The sequence below is a fragment of the Mirounga leonina genome, unplaced genomic scaffold (assembly GCF_011800145.1).
Source record: "Mirounga leonina isolate KUSES-001 unplaced genomic scaffold, KU_Mleo_1.0 Mir_82, whole genome shotgun sequence".
NCBI classification, from domain to species: Eukaryota; Metazoa; Chordata; class Mammalia; order Carnivora; family Phocidae; genus Mirounga; species Mirounga leonina.
Genome location: NW_023270825.1, coordinates 26,577,205 through 26,604,984, shown reverse-complemented (window position 1 = coordinate 26,604,984; position 27,780 = coordinate 26,577,205). Strand labels below are relative to the sequence as shown.

The 27,780-nt window shown below is 38.1% G+C and overlaps 1 protein-coding gene and 1 pseudogene across 4 annotated transcripts in view; one reads left to right on the top strand and one right to left on the bottom strand.

The window, feature by feature from the left end:
• YLPM1 (YLP motif containing 1) overlaps positions 1–27,780 on the top strand; it is a 76,451-nt gene that overhangs the window by 34,409 nt on the left and 14,262 nt on the right. For 2 of the 4 annotated variants that reach the window (XM_034992613.1, XM_034992615.1), the window contains exons 7-19: positions 5,764–6,184; positions 6,298–6,390; positions 7,801–7,996; positions 8,493–8,611; positions 9,863–10,017; positions 11,705–11,767; positions 12,061–12,180; positions 12,427–12,603; positions 12,683–12,766; positions 13,053–13,136; positions 17,009–17,089; positions 20,235–20,286; positions 25,322–25,452. In XM_034992613.1, coding sequence (XP_034848504.1) covers positions 5,764–6,184; positions 6,298–6,390; positions 7,801–7,996; positions 8,493–8,611; positions 9,863–10,017; positions 11,705–11,767; positions 12,061–12,180; positions 12,427–12,603; positions 12,683–12,766; positions 13,053–13,136; positions 17,009–17,089; positions 20,235–20,286; positions 25,322–25,452 — 1,776 coding nt within the window. The remainder of the gene's footprint in view (positions 1–5,763; positions 6,185–6,297; positions 6,391–7,800; positions 7,997–8,492; positions 8,612–9,862; positions 10,018–11,704; positions 11,768–12,060; positions 12,181–12,426; positions 12,604–12,682; positions 12,767–13,052; positions 13,137–17,008; positions 17,090–20,234; positions 20,287–25,321; positions 25,453–27,780) is intronic. The other 2 variants (XM_034992614.1, XR_004676999.1) reach the window with 2 other exon arrangements.
• Positions 3,522–5,293, bottom strand: LOC118002458 (annotated as a pseudogene).

Here is a 27,780-nt window from a genome sequence, read left to right as displayed (position 1 = left end):
AGTGGAGTTCCTTATCATTCTCCATTAAATTTGTTCTTTCTTCTCACCATTACCTAGTCACCCAAGCTGGAAACCTGAAAGTCAGCCTTAACTCTTTCCTTTGTCCTACCCTTCCATAGCCAGTCATTCTGTTGATTGATTTTACTACCTTTTTAATATTGTTCAGATATACTGTCCTGTACTTCCCCACAACCTCAGTTCTAGTCTTCATCAGCTCTTGCCTAGATTATTTAAGAAACATCCTCGTTCATCTCCCCATCTCATTCCCCTCTGATCCATTCTCCATTCTGCTACTAGAGTGATTATTTTACTATATTTTTGAATCAAAGATTGAGGTATAATTTACATGTCATAACTCATTTTAAGCCTACATAGGTTGAGTTTTGACAAATATAAAGAAGAACAAAATTTCCATTACCCCAAAAAGTTCTCTAGTGCCATTCTGTACTCTTGTGCTTCACTTTAAAGATTTTTTTTTATTTATTTATTTGAGAGAGAGACTGAGAGAGAGAGACCATGAGAGGAGGGAGGGTCAGAGGGAGAAGCAGACTCCCCGCTGAGCAGGGAGCCCGATGCGGGACTCGATCCCGGGACTCCGGGATCATGACCTGAGCCGAAGGCAGACGCTTAACCGACTGAGCCACCCAGGAGCCCTTGTGCTTCACTTTAGACAGCACTGATGGGACCTCTGGCCAACTGGACATGCAAAAACATAAATCTCACTCTGTTGTGCACCCTGGCTTTAGAATGCTTCCCTATTCCCCCATGGCTTTCAGGATAAAATCTAGAGTCCTTTGCATGACCTTTTATGTTCTTCCTGACCTGGCCTGACCTCTACTTACCATTACTTAACCATTACCATCACTCTCCTACACTCTGCTTTCCTTCCACATGGAGCTTCTTACAACTCTGCAAGTGTGCCAGTCTCTTACCTCTCCATCCCTTTGCCACATGCATGTTGTTCTCTAAAGCCGGAGTTTCTTTTCTTTCTCTTCTTATCCCCTTCTCCACCTAGTTCATTCTTGTTCATTTTTAGAACTCAACTCTGTATCTTCCCTTCCACTTGTGTAAGATGGTTGCCTTCACATGTACCCCTCTAACATCTTGTACAAGCCTCCGTCATAGCCATTATCCTGTGGTATTTTGTCTGTTACCTCGTCTGTCTTTCCTTCTAAACAGAGCTCATGGGGTGCCAGGATGGCTCAGTAGGTTAAGTGTCTGCTTGGGCTCAGGTCGTGATCTTAGGGTCCTAGGATTGAGCCCCACGTTGGGCTCCCTGCTCAGCGGGGAGTCTGCTTCTCCTTCTGCCCCTCCCCCTGCTTGTGCATGCACTCTCTGTCTCTCAAATAAATAAAATCTTTAAAAATAATAATAATAATCTTAAATTCCCAAAGTGGGATACTTCAGTTACAGAATAAGGACATTTTTAATGATTCCTGGAATACACCAGGGGCTCTTGAAAATAGTTGTATAAGATGTATACCAGAGCTTTGCAAGTATCAGCTACTTAATATTTTTGGTAGATTTAATAGTTTTAATAAAATGTTTTAATATGCATTTTTGATAATTAGTGAACATGAGGTTTTTTTTACATATTAATTATATTCTTATAAAAATTCTATTTTGTTCTTTACCCATTTACTCTTTGACTCTTGAGGTTTTTCTTACCAATTTATATTATTAATGTAGATATTAATCTTTTCTCATATAAATACTGTAGGGATGTTTTGTTTTTTAAAAAATGTATCTATTGCTTTCACTGTGTAGTATGAAGAAAACACCTTCTATTTTATTTATAGACATAGTCTCAAAAGTTCTTAAGATATTTGAAACAGGCCTGGATAGCTCCAGACACGATAGTTTTTGTCTTATATTGGCATTTTCTTGAAGTTTAAAATGGCATAATCGAATGTTTACTCTTAGGTAGTAACCCTTTGTCTTTAACTGTAGCCTGTAGCTATCTCTAGTTAAACAACATTTCTTATGTATTGGCCAAATCCATTTTGTTACTCAAAAAGTTTGTTTTTAAAGTACAGCCCATACATGAGTAAATATGTAAGTAATATATATTGTTGGCTGGTCTATAGAAGGTCTAAAAGAGCTGTCAGTGAAGAACAAACAAACCAGACACAGTGAACTAAGAGAAAAGTATAGTGACCATTTGAATCAAGCTTGCAAAGATTAAAATAAAATTTGACCACTGGATTTCAATATTGAGTAGATAGGACCTATCTGTTGAGAGGTTCTGCTATCTCTTTAATACACATTTCTGTTGACATTTGGTGATTGCTTTGGGAAAACAAATGTGAACATTGCACGCTACAGTGGCACTCCCTCTTGGAGAGGTTACTAAATGTCCCATTCAGTTTCTTTGTTTTGTTGTTTCCTGGTATTGATGTTGTATGTTGGTACCAATCTTGCCACAAACTACTCTTGTCAACCAGACAACTGAATAGAAATGAGGAGGCTAGCTAGAGTTTATTTCTCTCACTGGAAATCACTCTTTTTGTAGAGATAGGTCACCAGAGTGAGAAAGATAGTTTATAGCAGAGGTTCTTAACCAAGTGGTCAACATCAGAATTATTCATGGAGGTTTTGTTTTTAGCTAATGCTAGGATCTCCCCCTACAGAAATTCAGTAGTTATGGGGTGGACCTGGGACATTTATATCTAAGTGGCTAACTCCCTAACTAGGACAGAGAAAAAGAAGGTGGTACATTGGGGGGAGGGGATGGTAGTGTTGAGGACAACTTTTTTTTAAGTGGGTATTTTATTTATTTGTACTTAAACCTATAAACCAACCAACCAACTGGTACTATTATCATAATACATTAAAATACAAAACATCTTTCTGCAAATACTAGAATAATGTACAAAGTAGGAGTTATAGTAAAAGAACACAAGGGGCAGAGGAAATCCATGAAGCACATTATAGCTTAACCCTTCACCACAACAATTGAGGTTATTAACAAGTAAAGCCTCACAATGTCAGAAAATACAAATAATCCTTCATCACACACCTTTGTATTTTTACTTCCTATTCTTTTTTTTTTTTTTAAGATTTTATTTATTTTTGACATAGAGAGAGTGTACAAGCAGGGGAAGCAGCAGGCAGAGGGAGAGGGAGAGGGAGAAGCAGGCTCCTCGCTGAGCAGGGAGCCCGATGGTGGGGCTCGATCCCAGGACCCTGGGATCATGACCCAAGCCGAAGGCAGACGCCCAACCATCTGAGCCACCCAGGCGCCTCTTTACTTCCTATTCTTGAGGTTAGATTCTAAAGCCTAAAGATATCCAAATTAGTATTGTATCTAGTTATCTGTAGCCAGAAACATGCTACATTGTCCATAGCAGCCAATGCTACTGAAACCTCTTTGATTATACTCCATTCATATCCCCTCAATTGACACAGTAAGCATAGTGAGAAACAGAATATCAAGGCAGAGATACAGGACCCTAAAAGACAAATCCTAGGAGAAGTAATACAGCCACTGCCCAAATTGAGATTGAATAATATACTCATCGTCACACATATCCAGGCTCTATGTTCACAGAGTCATTTGGGAATAAATCCATTATTTGCTGGGTGCTAAGATACTTAGCAGTTTGCTGTATTACACCATGGCTTTCCCTAGCAGTTTCTAAGATAGACTCCACATCACTGACCAAAGTTGACTGGAACTGGATCTGGGGCTGCAGGAATTCCTCTCCACAGTTGTGGAGCTGATTGTTTCAGGAATTGTTGTTCCAGGCCTGGGGACACCAGGTCTGACTGTTGCAGGAATGGTTGTTCCATACTGAAAGGTTCCAGAAGTGTTTATCAGTTATCCCTAGTGATAGGAAGAGAAGCCTGGGTGTTCTGTAGTTGCTGAGCTGTCCTGAGTCACGCTGTTGCTGTTTGGCCAGTTGTGTTTCTGCCACCTCTTATTTCATTCTCTGGTTCTGGAACCAGGTCTAAACCTGCTTATAGCTAACGTTCAGAATGTTGGGAAGTTCTTGGATCTGCTGTAGACTGAGGTATTTCTGTCTCTGAAATCTGTCATTGAGTACATATAGTTGGGTCTGAGAGGACAGGGTTCTGATCTTCTGTTTCTTGCCCAGGGCCATATCTTCCTTCTTCACTGTTCCTTCCTCTGTAGAAGTGGGTAGTAGTTTTACTCTGGGACTGGTGGAAGAATCGGGCTGTCCGGAATAAGCAGATCCATGGAAGGAGGAAGAGGAGAGACAGTCTCCATGTAGGGTGTCTCAGCAGATGATATTTGCAAGGATGCATAATTTTCTTCAGGCCCATAAATCTCAGGCATTGGAGAAGAGTCCTTAGAATTGGGTGCTTCAGGGCAAGGCGGACATTGGGGCTTAGCTGGATCCACACTCCTGTTGCTAAGTTGAGGGTAGAAAAAGAGTGAGATTGGTTTGTTCTAAGATTTTATTTATTTATTTTATTATTTGAGAGAGAGCAGGCAGAGAGGGAAAGGGAGAGAAAGCTTGTCGTGGGACTTGATGCCACAACCCCGAGATCACGATCTGAGCCACCTAGGCATCCAAAGAGCGTGATTGTAAGAAAAGCCCTAGGCTTAAGTATCTAGGTGGGAGAGCTTAGAGAAATATGAAGATCTCCAGATGTAAGAATATCAGACAGGATGAAGTGGGTCACCACTGCAATAGCAAGAGCCAACCAGCCCAATCTAACAAAAGGTTGAAGACAGTTTTTTTTTCCTTTTTCTAAATAACCTAATTGAAGTATAATTTACATAGCATAGAATTTGCCCATTTTCAGTGTGTGATTCAGTGACTTTTAGTAAATTTTACCAAGCTCTGCAATCATCACCATTACCCCGTTTTAGAACATGTTCATTATCCCAGTAAGATCCCTTTTGCCAGTTTGCAGTTAATCCTCATTCCTACCCCAGGTTCCAGGCAACAATTAATCTACTTTTTTGACTCTGTAGATGTGTCTTTCTGGGCATGTCATTTAAATGGAATTCATACAATATGTGGTCTTTCATGTCTTTTAGATAGCCTAATGTTTTCAAGGTTCATCCATGAATCAGCACTTCATTTCTTTTTATTGCCAAGTAGTATTCTATTGTATGGATATACCATGTTTTGTGTATCCATTCACCAATTGATAGACATTTGGGTCATTGAATAATGCTGCTGTGAATACTCGTGCAAGTCCTTGGGTGGATATGTTTTTCTTGGATAGAGACCTAGGAATGGAACTGCCAAGTGTATCGTAAATTTATGTTTAACCTTTTGAGTAAGTATTAAGTCATTTACCAAAGTGGTTGCACCATTTTACATTCCCATTAGCAATCTAAGAGGGTTCTTGTTTCTCTACATTCTTGCCATCATTTGTTATTGTCTGTTTTATTAACTACAGCCATTCTACTGGGTATGAGATGGTATCTCATTATAGTTTTAATTTGTATTTCCCTAATGACTGATGATGTTGAGCATCTTTTCAAGTGCTTATTCTGGTATCTTCTTCGGAGAAATGTCCAAATTTTTTGCCCATATTTTTTTCTATTGTTTGTCTTACTAAGTAATAAAAATTTTTCATATTCTAAGTATAAGTCCTTTATCAGATACATGATTTGCATATTTCTCTCCGATGGTGTATTTTAAAACAGAAAGTTTTTAATTTTGAGTGACTCCGGTTTATCAACTTTTCCTTTTATGGATGGAGAATCGGATTTTAATTTCTACTAATGTGTGAAAACATGATGGTATGCTTATCCACTAAAGCATTTACTCTGTTCTCCAGCCTCCAGGGTCCTATAGACCACCCCCTCCTATGGGTAAACCACCAGGCTCAATTGTGAGGCCTTCAGCTCCACCGGCAAGATCATCTGTTCCTGTGACCAGGCCGCCTATCCCAATACCACCACCACCACCGCCACTTCCTCCGCCTCCACCTCCTCCTCCAGTGATAAAGCCACAAACTTCAGCTGTGGAACAGGAACGCTGGGATGAAGATTCTTTCTATGGTCTCTGGGATACAAATGATGAACAAGGACTGAATTCAGAATTTAAACCAGAAACTGGAACAATTCCATCTGCTCCAGTGTTACCACCCCCACATGTTCACCCTTCCATTCCCCCTCCTGGCCCATTGCCTATGGGTATGCCACCAATGTCCAAACCACCACCAGTGCAACAGACTGTTGATTATGGCCATGGCCGAGGTGAGTAATGGTGACAGGTTTGTATTTGGGATTCTCAAGAAATTGTTAGCTTCAGCTTTGTCTTCTTTAAGCTTCATTCTTAATAATGCTTTTTCCCTGACTTGGTTCACCAGATATGTCCACTAATAAAGTTGAACAGATACCCTATGGAGAAAGAATAACCTTGCGCCCAGATCCACTACCTGAAAGATCAACGTTTGAGACAGGTAGGAGTCCCAGAGAGATCAGTACTTTTTTTTATTATTAACATACAATGTATTATTTGTTTCAGGGGTATAGGTCTGTGATTCATCAGTCTTACACAATTCACAGTGCCTCACCATAGCACATACCCTCCCCAATGTCCATCGCCCAACTGCCCCATCCTTCCCACCCGCCTCCACTCCAGCAACCCTCAGTTTGTTTCCTGAGGTTAAGAGTCTCTTATGTTTATCTCCTTCTCTGGTTTTGTCTTGTTTCATTTTTTCCTCTCTTCCCCTATGATCCTCTGCCTTGTTTCTCAAATTCCACATATCAGTGAGATCATATGATAATTGTCTTTCTCTGATTACTTATTTCGCTTAGCATAATACCCTCTAGTTCCATCCATGTCGTTGCAAATGGCAAGACTTCTTTTTTGACGGCTGCATAATATTCCGTTGTATATGTACACCATATCTTCTTTATCCATTCATCTGTCGATGGACATCTGGGCTCTTTCCATAGTTTGGCTCTTGTGAACATTGCTGCTATAAACATTGGGGTGCAGGTGCCCCTTCGGATCCCTACATTTGTGTCTTTGGGGTAAATACCCAGTGTTGCAATTGCTGGGTCATAGGGTAGCTCTATTTTCACCTTTTATTTATTTATTTTTTAAAATATTTTATTTGAGAGAGAGAGACACAGCAAGAGAGGGAACACAAGCGGGGAGTGGGAAAGAGAGAAGCAGGCTTCCCGCCAAGCAGGGAGCCTGATGGGGGACTCGATCCCAGGACCCTGGGATCATGACCTGGGCAGAAGGCAGACGCTTAACGACTGAGCCACCCAGGCGCCCCTGTTTTCACCTTTTTGAGGAACCTCCATACTGTTTTCCAGAGTGGCTGCAGCAGCTTGCATTCCACCAACAGGGTAGGAGGGTTCCCCTTTCTCCACATCCTCAAAAATATCTGTCGTTTCCTGACTTGTTAATTTTAGTCATTCTGACTTGTGTGTGGTGGTTTGAGAGACCAGTATTTTTAAACCTTTTTAGGACCTAATTTTCATGTGATTTTCCTTTCAATAAGATTATCTGGGCCTCCTGGGGCGCCTGGGTGGCTCAGTCAGTTAAGCGTCTGCCTTCAGCTCAGGTCATGATCCCAAAGTCTTGGGATCGAGTCCCACATTGGGCTCTCTGCTTAGCAGGGAGTCTGCTTCTCCCTCTGCCTGCTGCTCCCCCTGCTTGTGCTCTCTCTGACAAATAAATGAATAAATTCTTTAAAAAAAAAAAATTATCTGGGCCTCCCTTTAATATAGTTAAAAAATTCATAAGTTGAATTTAGAACAATAATTTATACTAGTTTTAAAGTTAGATTTTCATCTTTCCGCTTTTATTCAGAAAAGGGGGTGTAGCTCTTACCTTGTATTAATTGTTTTCATAGAGCACACAGGCCAACGTGACCGTTATGATAGAGACAGAGACCGTGAGCCTTATTTTGATCGTCAGAGTAATGTCATGGCAGATCATCGAGATTTCAAAAGGGATCGGGAGACACACAGAGACCGAGACCGGGATCGGGGTGTGATTGACTATGACCGGGATCGATTTGATAGAGAACGCCGACCTCGAGATGATAGGTATGTTATGAAAAATATCTTTTTGCCAGGTGTACAAATTACCATAGACTTAAGTTCAGCAAAAGTCATTGTATCTAAAGGAAATTCAGTAAGTGATGTATTCTTCTTATACATGTGTGTATATATAATGTGGAGATGGAAGAACAGTTCCAGACCAATCTTCAGAAAACTAGATCTTTGAGCTTTGTGAGCTTGAATTCCAGAGAATTAAATGGGAGATGGAGATAGCCAGTAAGGAAAAGAAATAGTATTGTCAATAAAGGTGCAGTCATTACTTAAGTAGTAGGCATACAGTGTATTTTTGCAGTTCATGAACTCTTTAGATGTGTGTATGCAAGGCAGATCTAAATGGAAAAGCAAAATAAAAATAAAAATATTTACTATGTGTAGTAACTACACATGGAGAAAATTGGGCAGATAGTAATACTGCATTGTAAGACAGAGACCTCCATTTTTTCTTTTTATTTTCTAAAGCACTTCCTGTTACATCTTCTAGGACTCAGTCATATCGAGACAAAAAAGACCATTCCTCATCCAGAAGAGGGGGATTTGATAGGCCATCCTATGACCGAAAGTCTGACCGACCAGCCTATGAAGGACCATCCATGTTTGGAGGTAGAGCAGTGGCTTATTACCCATGAGGATGTTGAGAATGCAAACCACTGGAGATGTTTCCCACTGTAGCTATGGATTTAAACTTTCAATAACGTGTACTCACAGATTTTTCAGAGATGGCAACATTATTATCAAAAATAGCAGTGCAGGGGCGCCTGGGTGGCTCAGTCAGTTAAGCATCCAACTCTTGATTTCAACTCAGGTCTTGATCTCAGGGTCATGAGTTTAAGCCCCGAGTTGGGCTCCATGCTGGGCATGGAGCCTACTTAAAAAAAATTTTTTTAAATTTAAAATAAAAAAAAATAATAATGTAATTAATGAAAGAAAACATAAATTGTTCTTTTGTATTATTAAAGAAATTTAGAAAACAGAAATAAAATCAGTTAAAATCCCACCACCTACACAACTATTATAATTTTGTATATTTCTTATCATTCTCTTTTCATGTACATATCAGTGAAGTTGTAATCAAAGTGTATATATCATTTCTTTATCATGCTTATTCCCAGTGATATTGTACGATATACATTTTTCTATTTGTAAACCTACTATAATAATGGCTCTATGATATTCCATTGAGTGGATAAAATATAAAACCTTATTGTTGGACATTTAGGTTGCTTTTGGTTTTTCACCACTATACACTTAAGCTAGAAACACATACCTGTTTGTAAGAACAAGCTTTCCGAAGCTGGTGACTCTTGTTCATAAAACTGTAAAGCTGGGGCACCTGGGTGGCTCAGATGGTTAAGCGTCTGCCTTCGGCTCAGGTCATGATCCCAGCGTCCTGGGATCGAGTCCCGCATCGGGCTCCCTGCTCCTTGGGAGCCTGCTTCGCCCTCTGCCTCTCTCTCTCTCTCTCTCTCTCTCATGAATAAATAAAATCTTTTAAAAAAAAACAAAACTGTAAAGCTGAAGTTACAGACAGATTATAAAAATCATACTTGGGACTATCCAACAAAGCACTATTCTCCTTCCATGTCCTGTTGCTTAACTTTTTCCTAAATTTAATACAAACAAAGATGATTTCGGTATTTTTCAGAACATTCTGTTTGCCTGAAATCATACCTAAATCTTTTCATTTTCTTGATTTTAATAGATTTACATTCCTTTAAACTTTCTCTCATTAAGGTTAAAAGTGGCCCCCAAATCATGATTTTATATTATATTACCTTAGCATGAGTGAAGAGAATTAAAATTTAAAATAATCACCATATAAATAGTCATTTTGTTCAACTGCTGGCCTCCTAGGAGAACGAAGAACTTACCCAGAGGAGCGGATGCCCCTGCCAACTCCTTCACTAAGCCACCAGCCACCTCCAGCTCCACGGGTCGAGAAGAAACCCGAATCCAAGAATGTGGATGATATTTTGAAACCGCCTGGCCGAGAGAGCAGACCTGAGAGAGTGAGTCCCATGTAGCTGACTAGCTTTCTTGCAGATCAGAGGCTGATAGGAGATCTTTCTCATATCCTGAATAGGATTCCTCTACTTTTCTGTGACATGGTAATATCAGATTCAAAGCATCTTACCATCTCCAAATCATCATTTAATCTCAAACTGCTTACCCTATAGAATTTAAGAAATTAGAGATTGATTGCTTGGCAAAAAAAGATGTTGAAAACTTTAGAAAACAGTTCATAAGAGGTTCATTAACTGCTCTTATTTTGAAGAGGAGGAAAGTGGATTTAGTTTTATGGCATGTGAAACAAAAAGAGGGAGAATTAGGAGACTTGATTTGCTTGGGCTTATTTTCCTATTTTCCTAGTGACCTCCAAATGTGTATGTTCTTTTTTTTTTAAGTTTTAATTTTCATTCCAGTTAGTTAACAAACAGTGTTATATTAGTTTCAGGTGTGTAATATAGTGATTCAACACTTCCATACATCACCTGTGCTCATCAGGACACGTGAACTCCTCAATCCCCATCATCTGTTTAACCCATCCCCACACCTTCTTCCCCTCTGGTAACCATCAGTTTGTTCACCATACTTAAGAGTCTATTTCTTTGCCAGTACTTTTGGGGGATTTCTGCATCCATATTCATAAGAGACAATCTGTGGTTTTCTTGTGATGTTTTTGTCTCGTTTTGGTGTTTTGGTTTTAGATATCTGCTTGATTTGAAATGCTGGCTTCCCAAAATGAGTAGGGAGTTGTTCCTTCCTGTTCTGTGTTTTCGAAGAGCTTGTAAAGAGTTCTTTAAATGTTTGTTGGAACTTAGTGATGAAACTATGTGGGCCTCTGAGCGCTTTTTTTGCAGGTAGTTTTTAATTACTGATTTAATTTCTTCACTTGTCATGGGTATATTCAGATTATATATTTTTTCTTGAGTCATTTTTGGTTGTCTCTGTCTTTCAAGGGATTCGCCCATTTCACCTAAGGTGTCTAATTTGTTGGTATACAACTGTTCATAGTATTCCTTTATAACAATTTTTTATTTCTGTGAAGTTGGCAATTGTGTTCCATCCTTCATTTCTGATTCTAGTAATTTGAGTCTTTTCTCTTTTTTCTTAGTCAGTCTAGCTAAAGGTTTGTCAATTTTGTTGATCTTTTCAAAGAACCAGCTTTTGGTTCTATTGATTTTTCTTTATTGTTTCTCAGTTGTCTATTTTATTGACTTCTGCCCTAATATTTCCTTCTTTCTGTTTGTTTCAGGTTTAGTTTGTTCTTCTTTTTCCAACGTCTGAGGGTGAAGGTTGGGTTATTGATCTGAGATCTTTCTTATTAATATGGGCACTATGGCTATAAACTTCCTTATAAGCGCTGCTTTACCTGCATCCCATAAGTTTTGGTATTTTTATTTATCTCAAAGTATTTCCTGATGTTTAAATTCTTTCTTTGAGCCATTGGTTATTTAGGAGTATGGAGTTTAATTTCCACATACTTGGAATTTCTCAAATTTTCCTACTATTAATTTCTAATTTCATTCCATTGTGGTCAGAGTCATACTTTGTATTATTTCTGTCCTTCCAAATTTATTAAGGTTTGTTTCATGACCTGTCATATGGTGTATCCTGGAAAACAATATGTCACTTAAGACATCATTGTAAAAAAATATTTTCTGAGTGATTTTTTGGTTTTTCATTGTGTTTCAGATTGTTGTTATAATGAGAGGACTGCCTGGCAGTGGAAAGACACATGTTGCAAAACTTATTCGAGTGAGTATGGGAAAGCCAAAAAATCAGTTGCTTTTGTTAGCCACTTGCCTTCTTAGCAAGCAGCGTGATTTTGATACTGGTATTTCCCGTTTGATCCATTCCTATTGGCGCATGTGGGAGATGCTGTCCCATAAACATTTTGTTCTGCTTAAACAAATATCTTTGCCTCTGCTCGATTTGAACCACCATTTGAAGATTGCATATTATTTAGCCATGAGAAGGAACTTTGCTGTGAGCATTCATTAATTTATTCTATAGGTTCTCTTTAACTCTCTTGACTGTATGATTCTTAGGATAAAGAGGTAGAATTTGGAGGACCTGCACCCAGAGTTCTAAGCTTAGATGATTACTTCATCACTGAAGTGGAAAAAGAAGAAAAAGACCCAGATTCTGGAAAGAAAGTGAAAAAGAAGGTATGGCATATTCCTCTCAGATTGTACTCTGATTCATTAATAATTTTGAAAGGAAAACATGTTCAGGGAGTAATGCGGCTTTTTTGAAGACAAAGAAAATTTTCTCTTTTTTGAACACAAACTTTAGTACTTAGGTGTGAAGGAAAGACTACAAAGTTATCTCTGTCCAGAGGCTAACCAGGGAAGAGGTTTAGGATGGTTCTTTGTTTTTGTTAACTCCATATCTCTTTTGGGGTATCTTATTAGGTCATGGAATATGAATATGAAGCTGAGATGGAGGAGACCTACCGCACCAGCATGTTCAAAACTTTCAAAAAGACTCTGGATGATGGCTTTTTCCCCTTTATCATCCTGGATGCCATCAATGACAGAGTTAGACATTTTGACCAGTTTTGGAGTGCAGCAAAAACCAAGGGTTTTGAGGTAAAAGAACTTTAGAGTACTTTGTGTTATCATGTAAGTGTTGCATTTGCTTGCTTAATCACTGTTCCTTCTTTCTTAGGTATATTTGGCTGAAATGAGTGCAGATAACCAGACTTGTGGCAAAAGAAATATTCATGGAAGAAAACTTAAAGAAATAAATAAGGTGATTTTTGGAAACATAGGAAGTGTATATTCTAAACTTCATTTTGTCTGTATGATCATTGTTGTCTGGAAGTTCTTGTTTATCCCCTTTACTTTCAGAAAATCTTTTCTACCTTCTTAACAAATGATTCTTATCCTTTGTATCTAAGTGAAAGAGGTGTGGCCTAGCCCTTCTAGGAACTGGCCTGTTAGATTTCACAGCATTAGTTAAATTTGTCTTAAATGCTCACTTGGTCTTTCTTTGAGTAGTTTCTCGAGATAACTTGACCTCCTAAATCTTGCAATAGATGGCTGACCACTGGGAAACTGCACCTCGTCATATGATGCGTCTGGACATTCGTTCTCTGCTGCAAGATGCTGCTATTGAAGAGGTGAGTGGCCTTTGCCTTGAAAGCAGTACAAAAGGGACCTTTTTTTTTATTCATCTTTTTATTTGGAACAAATTTTAAACTCCAGAAAAGTTGCATGAATCGTATAAGAACACCTGTACAACTTTCATTGAGATTTTCTGATTGTTAATATTTTGCCACATTTTTCTCTATATAGATATGTATGTCTTCTTTTTTTCATTTAAATTCATTTAATTAACATGTAGTGTATTATTAGTTTCAGAGGTAGAGGTCAGTGATTCATCAGTCTTATATAACACCCAGAGCTCATTACATCAAGTGCCCTCCTTAATGTCCATCACCCAGGTACCCCATCCCCCAACCCCCATCCTTTAGCAACCCTCAGTTTGTTTCCTGTGATTAAGAGTCTCTTATGGTTTGTCTCCCTCTCTGATTTCATCTTGTTTTATTTTTCCCTCCCTTCCCCTATGCTCCTCTGTTTTGTTTCTTAAATTCCACATATGAGTGAAATCGTATGATAATTGTCTTTCTCTGATTGACTTTTTTTGCTTAGCATAATACCCTCTAACTCCATGTTGTTGCAAATGGCAAGATTTCAGTCTTTATGGCTGAGTAATGTTCCATCGTTTATATATACCACATCTTCTTTATCCATTCATCTGTCGATGGACATCTGGGCTCTTTCCATAGTTTGGCTCTTGTGGACATTGCTGCTATAAACATTGGGGTGCAGGTGCCCCTTCAGATCACTACATTTGTGTCCTTGGGGTAAATACCTAGTAGCGCAATGGCTGGATCATAAGGTAATTCTATTTTCAACTTTTTGAGGAACTTCCATACTGTTTTCCAGAGTGGCTGCACCAGTTTGGGAAGTTTGCATTCCCACCAACATTGTAAGAGGGTTCCCCTTTCTCTGCATCCTCGCCAACATGTGTTGTTTCCTGAGTTGTTAATTCTAGCCATTTTGACTGGTGTGAGGTGATACTCTCATTGTGGTTTTGATTTCTATTTCCCTGATGCGGAGTGATGCTGAGCATTTTTTCATGTGTCTATTGGCCATTTGTATGTCTTCTTTGGAGAAATGTCTGTTTATGTCTTCTGCCCATTTCTTGACGGGATTATTTGTTCTTTAGGTGTTGAGTTTGGTAAGTTCTTTATAGATTTTGGATACTTTTGGATACTTTATCTGATAAGACACTTGCAAATATCTTCTCCTGTTCTGTCGGTTGTCTTTTGTTTTTGTCAACTGTTTCCTTTCCTGTGCAAAAGTTTTTTATCTCATTGAAATCCAGTAGTTCACTTTTGGCTTTGTTTCCCTTGCCTTTGGAGACGTGTCTAGCAAGAAGTTGCTGTGGCTGAGGTCAAAGAGGTTGCTGCCTGTGTTCTCCTCTAGGATTTTGATGGATGTGACATAAATATATATGTCTTCTTATTACTACTATTGTTATCACTGTGATTGTGGAACCGTTTCAGAGTTAAGTTGTAAACCTCATAACCCTTAACCCTTCACCCCAATACAGTATTTCAGTATGTACCTCCCAAGAACAAGGGCATTCTCTTACAAAACTAGAAGTCCCAATTATCAAATTCAGGAAATTTAACACTGATAGAGTACTACATTAAGTAGTACAAATTTCCTGAATTAAATTTCCTGAATTATCTCATATATCGTCCATATTCACATTTCACCAAACGTTCCCATAATGTGCTTTACAGCAATTTTTTAAAAATCCAGGATATAGTCCTAATATAAAAAAATACTTCCTCAGCCATGTCATTGTCCGGAAAGACAAAGAATTTTTGAAGAGTACAGGCCAGTGGTTTTGTAGAATACCCCTCAATTTGGGTTTGCCTGGTTGTTTTCACATGATTCGTTTTAGGTTAAACATTACCAGGAATGCTACATAAGTGATGTTGGGTCCTTAGTGCATCATATCAGAAGCCATATGATGTCAATTTATTTCATTCCTGGTGATTTAAATGTTGATCACTTGATTCAGGTGGTATCCATCAAATTTTTCTTTTTTTTTTTTTTCTTTTTTTAAAAGATTTTATTTATTTATTTGAGAGAGAGAGAATGAGAGAGAGAAAGCACATGAGAGGGGGGAGGGTCAGAGGGAGAAGCAGACTCCCTGCCGAGCAGGGAGCCCGATGCGGGGCTCGATCCAGGGACTCCAGGATCATGGCCTGAGCCGAAGGCAGTCGCTTGACCAACTGAGCCACCCAGGCGCCCCCAAATTTTTCTACCTTTATCCTTTGTAATAATCTGTAGGGAGATACTTTGTTAATAGTCTATTCCTCACCAGATTTTCACTCATTGATAATTTATGCCTAAATCAGTTATTAATTTGGTGAAAGTAAGTCTTTATCATGGAAAAGGAAAGATTTTTCTCTTTTAATCAGTTGTGTACTTCTGTTTGGTTTGAGCTCCTGTGAATGAGAGTTTTCCATACTTAATGTTGTCATTGTGTTTTTATGTGTTTTTACCTCCCAAGGCCATTTCTCTACCTATTTCCTCTGGTTTCTGCCCCAGCCATTCTCCAGATACTTTCTCAGCAAAGATTTCCATGACAATAGATAATCCTCACTTCTGTTGCTTAATTTTGCAGCCACATATGACTTAGTTGACCATGTCTACCTTCTTTACAACATTTTTTTTTGGCTACTGTGAGTCCACCTTCTCTTGGTTTTCCTCTTGCCTCTCTGGCCATCCCTTTCAGTCTCCTTTGCTGGCTTTTCTTGCTACTCAGTCCTAAAATGTTGGAGTTGTTTAGGGCTCTATTTATCTTAGGATCGTACCATTCTGCACATTATAGATAATCTTTCCGGTAGCTTAGATTGCCACATATGTGCCCTTAATATTAAATTGTGAAGAATCAAATGAATTTTATCAGTATCTTAACACTAATTATATCTTAGTGGAGGGATTATGGGTGATTTTTATAATTCTGCCATTATTTTCCAAATTCTCTACCAAAAAACGTGTTACTTTAGTACATCTCAAATTCAACCTGTCCACTGTGTAATTCATACAAACCTGTTCCTCTTCTGGTATTCTCTATCTTAGTAATTAGACCCACCAATCACTTGGTTGTTGAAACCTTGACTCTACTCTCTGTTATCCTTTGCTCTTTATTCTGTTATACAGACTTTCAACCTTAACCCTCCAGCATGTAGTCAGGCTACAAGTTTTGTCAGTTTTACCTTATAAATACTTCTCTAATCCATCTACTCTCTATTTGCATTGCTACCATTCTGGGCCAAGCTACCATCATCATCTTTTCTTTTTTTTTTTTTTTTTAAGATTTTGTTTATTTATTTGACAGAGAGAGACACAGCCAGAGAGGGAACACAGGCAGGGGGAGTGGGAGAGGGAGAAGCAGGCTTCCCGCGGAGCAGGAAGCCCAATGCGGGGCTCGATCCCAGGACCCTGGGATCATGACCTGAGCCGAAGGCAGATGCTTAACGACTGAGCCACCCAGGCGCCCAATCATCATCTTACTTTTCACTATACCCTTTCTTACATTTTGAAATTGGAATCATACACATGTTTTACTTGATTGGAAAAATACTAGCTAAAGGTTTTAAAGAGAGATCCTAGTAATCATAGGCATTCAAAACGGATAAACATCAACTTAGCATAGATTATTATACTCAGCTTCATAAGGAATTACAAAGTTGGATATCCCGGGAAAATGAAAGGCAGGACTATCAGTCTGTCTTTTTATAAGTTCTGCTGCAAAGTTTAGGGTTTAAAAATTACTTAGGATGTAACAGTGATTATGTGCTGTCCTGCTTTGGCCACCTGTGCTGTTTCAGATCTCAGTGAGGGACTCAACATTTTCCTAAATGTTAACGCATCTTTTTTTTTTTTTGGGGGGGGGGTGGTATAGGTAGAGATGGAAGATTTTGATGCAAATATCGAAGAACAGAAGGAAGAAAAGAAAGATGCAGAGGAAGAGGAAAGCGAACTGGTAGGAGACAGACCAACCACTTTGAACAAAGTGTCTCTATTAAAATTTTTAAGGGTTTAATCTCAGATCTATGGTCAGATTACTACTGTTGATTTACACCTTAATGGTAAAAGTTTCCGTAATCATCTTCAAGGAGACATTTGGATACTTTTTCTTTTTCCCCTGACCAAAAGAACCCTCCACTGTGTTGTTACACGAAAATTTTAAGAATGCTAAGAAACTTACCCTGTACTCACTCATCTACTTGTGGGTGGCTTTAGGGGAGTATACTTTTTAAGAAAATCAATTACATATGAAAGGGCATTCTTACATTCCAGCAGATATGTGGTACAGCCTACCCAACATATGCATAATTGTCTCTTCTTTGCTATGAGATTTCAAAATTGAGTTGCTGTCAACTGAGGCAGAAGAACTTCTAGAATGAGGAGGCAGAGGGTTGTCACTGACTGCTGGATTTGTTCTTCTGCATTTTATCCTTTTAAGTGATTGGGAAAATGATTTGAGTGTGTAGGCAATGCATTTTGTTTAGGCTGATTAGAGGCTTCCATAGTGTGAGTTCAAAGTTCCCGTGTACCTACTGTAAATGCTTTTGATCACACCTCTGTAGAGATGTTTGCCTTACCCTGTCATTGAAAAATATGCGACCTGTAGAATTATGTTACTTTTCAGTGTTTGCTAATGAGGCACAGAGATTAGCAATGCCTTGAAACAGTGTTGCTTTTTTAATTCAAAATATTATTTGGTTTATTTAATACTTCAGCCCTTGCTAAAGCTGCTTCTCATATTCTTCTGGAAATGTACAAAGCGAGAACCCTGATTCCTACCCTAGAGAATACAGACTCTCTAAGGAGTGGTCCCATCAAACCCATGTGTGATATAGAGGACTCTGAAAAGAAACTGTGTGTACATAGAGATGGTGTCAACCTCTACATTCCTAGATTTCATATGCGGATTAAAAAATAAGCTTTAAAGTTAATTGCATTTGAGTCTCAGTATGTTTTTTCTTTAAACAAAATTTTTTTTCTTAATTAGGTTGTTTTTTTTTTGATATATATGATCTAAAATGTAGGCAGGAAGTTCATTTAAAGGCCCACGCTGTTCTGGAATATGGCTAATGACCTCTTCAGCTACTTGCAGCGTGTGTACTAGAAAGATCATGTGAGAAGTCTATAATGTTAGCTTTCTGAAGCTCCGTCTTCCTTTTGTGGAGATTTCAGTTCAGGATATGGTTCATAACATCTGACTTGTTTAGGTGTAGGTCAAAGCTCGGAACTTTTAATTGAATGTGCTACTTATTTTGAAAAGTGAAACACACTGTAATACTCTATTATTACATCAAAAAACATGGCAAGGAAGCCTTAGAACTCTACCCTGCTGGACTATCTCTTTTATTTCCAAGTGGCCTAACATTTCAACCAGTGAGAAGATGATACAGTTTTAAGGAAGAACAGGGTGGTTCCAGCAGGAGGAAATTAATATACTCATTTTGCTTATCTTTATAAAACTTCTCTTAACCCATTCAAAAATGCTGAATCCAGGTCTTCTACTATTGGGTTCTATTCCAAGAGTAAAAGATTCTTGGAGAATTTTAACCAAAGGGTTAAGAGCAAGTCTAATGTCATTCAGACCATTTTAATGGAATTCTCAATAAACTTTGCATTTTCTGCTTTGTACTGATGACTGCAACTGGGCGGAATCTAAACTTTTCTTGGTTAAGAGAATCCTTTTGGGGGATCATTGGTATGATATTTTTCCTTCTTTAGCGCTTCAGTGAACCTAGTAGATATGATTCAGAATCTATAAATATGTTATTCTAGTGCTGCTCAAGGTTTTCAGGTGATTTCTGAGATATCACTTGTACAGATCTCATCAGTACGTTTAGCGCCATCATTTCAGCATAGCTTTGTCTTGGTTTGTTCTAGAAATGTATTTGGGAAAGATGGTATGATTTGTAACCTGAAGTACTACCTAATAAGTTGAAAGCGAATTATTAGTCTGGCTTAAAGACTAGAAGTGTACCACACCTATAGGTTTCCTGGAAGAACTCTGATGCTCCAGTACTCTTACCCAGCAGCTATTGTCATGAAGCGTTCAGCATCCTTTCCAGCCTCCCTTTGTGTCAGTCTGTTCCATGAACTTGGATATTCCCAAGAGTAGAGACACTGATTCTTAAAAGAAGATGCTGACACCTGTGATGAATCTGTTCTATATAATAAGCCCTAATATTAAAGTTCTGTATGTTAGGATCTAATAGAGAACAGAGTCCAAGTGAAGGAAAAGAGGAATCATAACCGTACACTTGCTAGGTGAATAAGCCGAAAGGATTACTACATAGTTAAATAGGTATATTGGGAAATTTGAAAATCGTATGGGACTTTGTTTGAAATAAACCACCCAGGTCTTTTTTTTTACTAAATAAAATGTAAATTGCCTGTGGAGATTTCTGGTTTTTCATGTATTAGGAAAATGTCATTTTAAAAGACATTGAAAATAATAATCTAGGTTCCAACCAATGAAAAAGAAATGCTGTCACATTGATTCAGTAAAAAACAGCCTTTGTAAGATCTAACCGGTAAATGGGTTGAGTCATTTTTAAATGAAGTTGGAACTTCATAGTTGTGTTCAGTGATACCATGTTTTCTTCTTTCGAGTACTGAAAATTACACTGCAATATAAAGTAGCTGTCTTGAAGAACACTCTTTGTACCTCATGGCTACTATCACTTGAGAATCGCAGTTGTATTTAGAAAAATAGCTAGTTATTATAAATCCTCTGCTACTCTGAATGGTATTAATACTAGCACAGTAACGACCGTACGTCCTCACCATATTTGCTGTCCAGCTGTTGTTCGGACTACAACTGTGTGTCCCGAACTGTAGCTGCCTCAAAGCGCCTTCATGATACTATTTTGAAGTGACTACTCTGAAATCCGGGCAGTGAAGTTGGGTGAATTGGGTAATTCAGTTTCTTCAGAGATAATGAGAACGTGTTTTCCCTAAGGATATATATATACACATATATATATATAAAACTAGTGAGTGGAAACTGAATCCGTTCCCAGTTTTAATGCTTTTCCAGTTCAACAGTGATATGCATGTATGTGTCTCTTTCTAACCCTTCGAGCTTCTCTCTGTGTGCGATTTAGGGTTACATTCCGAAAAGCAAATGGGAGATGGACACATCTGAGGCCAAGCTAGGTGGGTATCTCCTTTTTCCTGTTTTTATATGTGATACCTGATGGTAATGGTCATAGATCTTTCTGCTGTAAGAAGAACAAATTTCCCCAAATTTCTGCTTTAAACCAAGATTTTTGGCCTACCTTACATCCTCAGTCTATTTCGCTAGCTTTCAGTTTAACTAGTTATATCTTGTGACAGAGTGAAAGAAGAGTATTTACAAGAATTGCCTTCACTATCACTTCAAGGTTTTAGAGTAAGCGGAAGTGTGCTGAATTCAGCAATAAAATATTGTCACTTCTAAAATCCATTCTGTTATATTAATTAGAAATGTTAGTGCTGATGAGATTTCTGCTTTTTTAAAAGAATATTTAACTGCAGTCCAAAGCTGAACCTGATTATGAATACTTTGGGAAATAATAGTAGTAATCATAATAAATATTGAAGTTTAAACATTCATTAAAAGGCAGTTATTTTCCTTGTATAATAAGAGTTTCTGGGTGGGGGGAGGTAGGTATGTTATTCAGGTTTTTGAGGAGCCTACTTTATAAGATTCTTTCCTTCAACTTGTTTTAAGTGGCAGATTATAAGGTAAACTGGTTAAAATTACTGTCTAAATCAAAAGTTGGAGTTGCTTAATGTGAGGTTGTCTGTCAAGCAGAAAATCAAACATATCCAGTGGATTTTCCTCTAATATTTCATGGTAATAATTGCAAAACGTTTTTTCTTTTCTTTTTTTCCCCACCTCACTTAAAGAGAATCATTTATTACATTGACTAAGATGTATTAATAAATAATCTAAAAAAAATGAGATAAGGACTTTTTGGAAGATTGACCCTACTAATGTACGAAGTATAACCGTCGGTCTCTGTGTTTCTCTTCTAGTATCATGCTGTTACTCTAAAACTGAAGTAACCATCTAAATATCTTAAGTTCATAGAACAAATCTGAGTCATTTAGCTGCTTCACTGTTTGGGATACATTGTGTTTCTGATGTAAGAGGAGTGCATTTTACACAAGTTGCATAAGTTTCTGCCTTTTATTTTGCCCAACTGATCATGTTAGCAATTGATGTTTACTAGGTCCTATGTAAAAGGTAGTTCCATAAACTTTAGTATTACTCCATTATTGGGATAGGTGTTTTGATATAAAGTCTAGGATTTTTTTCTGATGTGTGGCAGGTGAACATTATATGTGCTTACTGACATATTCTTAAACTAGTCTTCCCTCTTTGGGAAATCTTAGTGATCTCTTCCTCTAAACTTTTAAAGCATTTGTAAATGTTTAAGTGCAATTAAATGTGAGGGAAAATAATAATCACAAATTACTTTTTAAATAATAATGCTTTAGATAATGTTCATTTTGATATTAGATTAAGTCTGTTTGAAGTTCTATACTATATTTTGAGAATAACCTGTAATACTGTAACATCATTTCCCTCTTCTGGTTCTCTAAGTAGCAATTACCTTTTGGGGCAAAAAGAGATCATAAATAAAGAGACAAGAGGATTGTTAAAGTGATCAATATTTTAGCTAAGCACATAATGTTCAGAGGCATCATGTAACATATGATCTATGATAATGCTTTTTTAAACTCAAGCCAGTCCATTTTCTGTTTTTCTTTCTAATTTCTAAAGAGAAAGGAAAATGGAGTTTAGCTGTGATGAGTATTCAAGAAAATATGATATTAAACTTCTTCTTGATTTCTGGAAAAAATTCTGGCCTGTCTACCATTTGCTTCTCAGAAAATGCATTTTATGCAAATTCAGTCCATCTTAATGAAAGAGTGTTAGGCAATTAATTCCAGCAATGGATTTGTTAAATAAACCATTTCAGTTAAAGGCACTGAAGGTCTAGTAATGAATCTAGAATATAAACCCACCATGTTTGCTGTTGCTGCTGCTGTTGTTTTAGTAAGAGTGACAGTGATGTTTCAGACAAAGACCGACACTTTGTACCACTCTGTTATCTTGAGAGCTAATCTACCTGTGGAGGAAGGCAAAATGAGTGTGAGCATTCTTGAAAGTGCTTGCTTCTTTGAGATTGGTCCATGTAGCCAAATGAGACGAAGATTCTTCTCTAAAACATGAGGCGCTTCATCAGAGAATTAACCTATTTATGGTGCCTTCCTTATCATAACAAATTCAATAGATTTGATTACCAGGTACAATTAATTTTTCTGAGTACTTCACCAACATTCTTAAATTACTTTTGGTAACATGATTATGCGAAATGGAAACATACTAAGCTTCATCAGTGTCACACATTGAGCCAGAAGAGCTAAATCTGTACCTGGGGAGTTTTGATTCACAAATGAGTCTGCCAATGAGAAAGTACTTGTCTACCTTTCGTACAGCTGGTTAAATCTCATTGCAGATTCTTGATCTGTGTTCATTAAGTGCAGTGTGCAGTTCAGCCGGTGTTTGAGTGTTACATCAGAAGTGGTGTAATTATAGAAAGGTTCAGAACTGGCCTGAAATACATCTGGCATGGGTGTTGTGGAGTTGTTAACGGCTGCCTGTGGCCCACTCCAGTTGCCCCTGACTGGCCCCTTCTCAGCTGGGACACAGGCACCCTAATACAAGGGTGGGTGTTAACATGCCACATCAGATACTCAGATTCGGCATTGAAGCTACTTAAATTCGGACGATACAATTTTGGTTTCTCAAATTGTGAGAAACCAAAAGAAGGTTTGAGAGTGTTATCCTAATGTAGGTTTCTCCATACCAAGTACTTTTGCTTTTCTCATCTGTCATTTGTCTCTGCTTATCGGTTATTGTGTATTAGCCTTCTACATGTCAGGCAGTTTCATCTCTTAACAGTTGGAATGCAGTTATTCATATAGGCACATAACCCTTGTATGTTTACCATGAACAAATTTTCAGAAACACCATTTATGTTTAGAAAATGCATAGATGTATCTGCAAAAACTTTCGGTTGTACTGTATAATATTTACTGTTCTGAAGATGTGGGAAAATTCTGCGACCCTCCCAGGTTGGATGTTTAGACCTTCATCTTCATCTTAAAACTTCATCTTTTGAAATTCAAACCTCTGAAAATCATTAGTATGGGTGTATGGGACACCAGCCGTCTTCTGTAATTAACACCCCAGATTCCTCTTCCCTCACCTTATGCCATACATCTGTGTGTTTGGGTTTTCAGGATGCCATGTGGAAGAGGTATGAACCTTTCTTCAGCCCCAAGAAGGAAGCTTTAAACATGCTGTGCACAATGAAATTTCAAATTAAACATTACAAACAAGGGTGTTCAGACTAGAAGTACATGCTCTTCTGATCCTCCATGTTGCAAATATGGGACTCCTGGTCTGTAACTCCTGTCACATACCCAGTGTCTGAGGAAATGTTCTTGCAGTTTTCACACTTGCCCTTCTGCATTGCTGCCTTGGCCATGCTCTATTCTTGGAATTCAGATATGAATTTTTTCCTTTGAAATATGTTAATGTCAAAGTTGATCTTAAGTTTGGAAATCCTCTGAGGTTTATTTACTAAGTGTGTTAGAGCTTCCTACTCTTCTAGTAATACTGTATGCTGTGGAACTAGAACAGTTTTATTGTTTGTGGGACTTCATTGGTTTTCTAATACCATAATATTCGTCCCTGTGCACTCAGGAGATCACTTCCTTAAGAATCTGTATAATACGGCCTGTCATACACATGAAGATAGAGCCATTTGGTATAGCATGTGATTTACAGAGGAGATTAGGAAACTGTTTGTGTTGAACTCATCCATGTTAAAAGTTTTTCCAAAGTGATGATTAAAATTTATTGAGTTTTGTAAAGTGTTGTAGTTTGCTTGAAGATTTTTCAGTAATACTGCTTTTATGGGGGAGGGTTTTAGGAAATAAAAGCTTTGCCAAGTATGTGAAATCTTACTGGTTTTTTAAGCCTGTATGGTATGGTACAATTAGTTGTGTGTGAATCTTTTACATTTGAAGCATAAACTCACCCTCTCTCCTGCCACTGCTTCCATTGTACTTTCCTTTTCATATCAAGTTCTCCCCAACTTGGTGCCTAACAGATTTTTATCATATATACACCCTGCACCCTCTATGGAGTTTAATGAAGTGTGGTTATTGTGTATTTCTGACATTTTTAGGTTTTCTTTTATTGACCTGCTTAATAATAGTGTGTGTATATAATCACAGATGATTCAAAAGTTTAGTGCTTCAATGTAGCTAAAAATATATATAACTCATATTTCACATAGGGAATTCAAAATCAGTATTAACAACCAATTAAAAATGACTACACATTTTCATTGCTTGTTCTTGAAGACACCTAAACTCCTGTCTCATAATTTCTGAATCCACAATCTCTCTTCATTTAATTAGTTACAGTTTGGGGCCCTTGGGAAGCCTAGCCCTCTCAAATTGAGGATTCAGAAAGAAAATTTAGATCTGGTCACTTGGACTGACTAGCTCTTAGCCTCAGGATGGTCAATAGCACTTCATAGTATAACCAAAGAATGTGATTTGTACAATCAACTTACTCAGAAACATTAACTCATGGCGAATCCTCGCACACTGGTCAAAATCCCAAGGAGCTATTAATCTAAAACCTTTTTAAACATTAGCTTGGCTCATTAAGTTGTTGGTACTACTTACTTTTCATATGACACAGTATCACACGTGGTTGCAGATCAAATGGGTGGTGTTAATATTGTGTTAAAGAAAAAAAAAAAAGAGTGGAAGAAATAGCTTTTAGAAAAACCCGTCTTCGCATTTTCCTTCAGAACATGAGAGCTGAAGTGTGATTTGGTGGGGTGGGAGGCCAGGAGACAAGTGACTTTTCTTGCTCTACCCGTATTTGTGACTTAACATTGTAATGTAATGCCTGCCAGTGTGAACACCAAATAAACAATGGAAATTGCACAGAACTATTATCTCAGCCACGAAGATAGTTGGGATCTGCAAGTGGTGCTGCTCAAAAATGTGGATCTGCCCTCTGACAGTGTTCCAGACTTCTTTTCCTTTGTTTGTGTGTTGTATGCAAACTCACACTCTTCCTTAATGCTGCGGCTCTGTGTTTGTCCCTCAGACAAGTTGGATGGCTTGAGAACTGGTACTAAAAGGAAGCGTGACTGGGAAGCAATTGCCAGCAGAATGGAGGACTATCTTCAGCTCCCTGATGATTATGACACTCGTGCTTCTGAACCTGGGAAGAAGAGAGTAAGAGACTTTGTCAATAATTGCCATTAGATGAAGGGCTCCTTTAGGCATCTGGTTTTAGAAAGTTACAGGCAGATAAGAATATGAATGCTATTTTGTAGAGTGATTTAGTTTATACTGTATCATATTACAGATCAAAAAAAAGGAGTCAGACCTTACAAATGATCAGATTAAAATGTACAGGTAACTTCACAAATGGAGAAGAGAATCTCATGGCCAGCATGTTGTCAACCTTAACGGAATTTGAAATGGCCCCTTGTGCTGTTTTGTCATGGGGCAGAATAGCCAGGTGCAGAAAGAGAATCTGTGGAGTTCTTTTTTTTTTTTTTTTAAGATTTATTTATTTTTGTGAGAGAGAGTGAGCAAGGGCAGGGGACGGGCAGAGGGAGAGAGAGAATCTCAAGAAGACTCCCCGCTGAGCACAGAGCCCAACGACGAGGGGCTTGATCCCACAACCCTGAGGTCATAACCTGAGCTGAAATCAGGAGTGGGACGCTAAACCGACTGAGACACCCAGGCGCCCCAAGGATCTGCGGGATTTCTTAATGGATTAGGTATAGAGGGTCCAGGAGTGGATGGAACCAAAGGTGAATCTTCAGGGTTCTGGCCATAAGCACTCCATGTGTCGGGTGCCCTTTACTGACTCAGAGAAAACTGGGGGAGTCCAGTTTGAGACTAAAAAATGAGGTCAGTGAGGGACCATTTAAGTTAGAAATGATAATAAGACACAGGACCTTAAAATTTAGAAATTCAGGTAGAGGTAAATGTTTCAAGAAGTAAAGAGTGGTCAGTTGTTAAATGATACAGAGAGGGCAAGTAAATTGGGAGCACAGAAATGACTCTTAGATTTGGCAACGTGGAGATCATTGATGATCGATCAATAATCAGTCAAGTTTTCTTAGAGAGTTGAAGGGCACAAGCCAGTTTGGAGCAGACTAAAGAAGTAATAAGAAATGAAATATAGAACAAATGGAGACACCTTTTTGATGAAGTTTTGCTGTGAAAAGGAGCAGAGAAATGTAACCAAAACACTGCGTAGGCCTTCCACATAGACATCAAATTCAGGAAAAGTGACCTTTGTGTATATCCTTTAAAACAAAATAACGAAGTAAAAAAAGATCATATTATATATGATCTGGATAAGCCTTTTCTAGCTAATTTGTCTTGATCTTTCTATATAAGTGTATACAGACCTACCATTCTTTTTAAATAGCTGCATAATATGCCATTGTTTGGTTGTACAATTATTTATCAGGTCCCTTATTGGTGGATACTGATGCTGTTTTCACTGTATTGTTACTATAAATAACCATGGTGAAAGTCATGGTGCATCTGTTCTTGGCATCGTTTTTTGTTTTTTTTTTTTTCCTTCTTCTTCTCAAAGATTTTATTTATTTATGTGAGAGAGAGCATGAGAGGGGAGAGGGTCAGAGGGAGAAGCAGACTCTCCACTGAGCGGGGAGCCCGATGCGGGACTCGATCCCAGGACTCCAGGATCACGACCCGAGCTGAAGGCAGTTGCTTAACCAACTGAGCCACCCAGTGCCCTGTTCTTGCCATCGTTTTAAAAGTATATCCCTAGGGTAGATAGTTAGCACTAAAGCTGCAATCTTATAGAGTATGATATATCATTTTGACAAATACTGTGAACTTTTTTTCCAAAAAGGTTACACCTGTTTATACACCCACATGTAAGTAAATGCCTGTTTTTCCACACTTGGACCAAAGGTGCTTATTATCAAACTTTTAAACTTTTGACAGTTTGATAGGTAAGACAAAAATGGGATCTGTTTGCATTTCCTTAATTAAGATGAAGCTGTGTATCACTTCTTTATCTTTACACATCATTTCTTTTTTATGAATTTCTTCAGTACTTTTAATATTGAAAGAGTATTTATTGAAGGGGAATAAAAATGCCAGTAACACTTCATTACACTGGATAACATTACAAAGAACTCCAGTTTTCCAAGCTCTTTTAATACTTCAGACAGTCCCTAGGCCCACCCTTGTCCATGTGACTTGAGAGGAGGATAAAGGGAGATGGGGGGGCCTTCTGTGTGTGCCCACCTCCACCCAGGGCTCTACCTGTGTGGATTCCTCCTATTCCAGTCTAAAGGTTGGGGCAATAGAAGTAGAAATAGCTCCTCCTTGGGAATAATAATTTGGCATAGTTCAGTAACAGTGAATAATCTCAAATGAGAAATATTTTTCTCTAGTTTATTTTTAGTCAAATAACTATTACTCTACGGAGTATGTGATCCCATATAATTTACTTTGTAAGCTGGGTGGACAAAGAATTAAGCTGTGCACATCCTAGTTCTTTTTTTT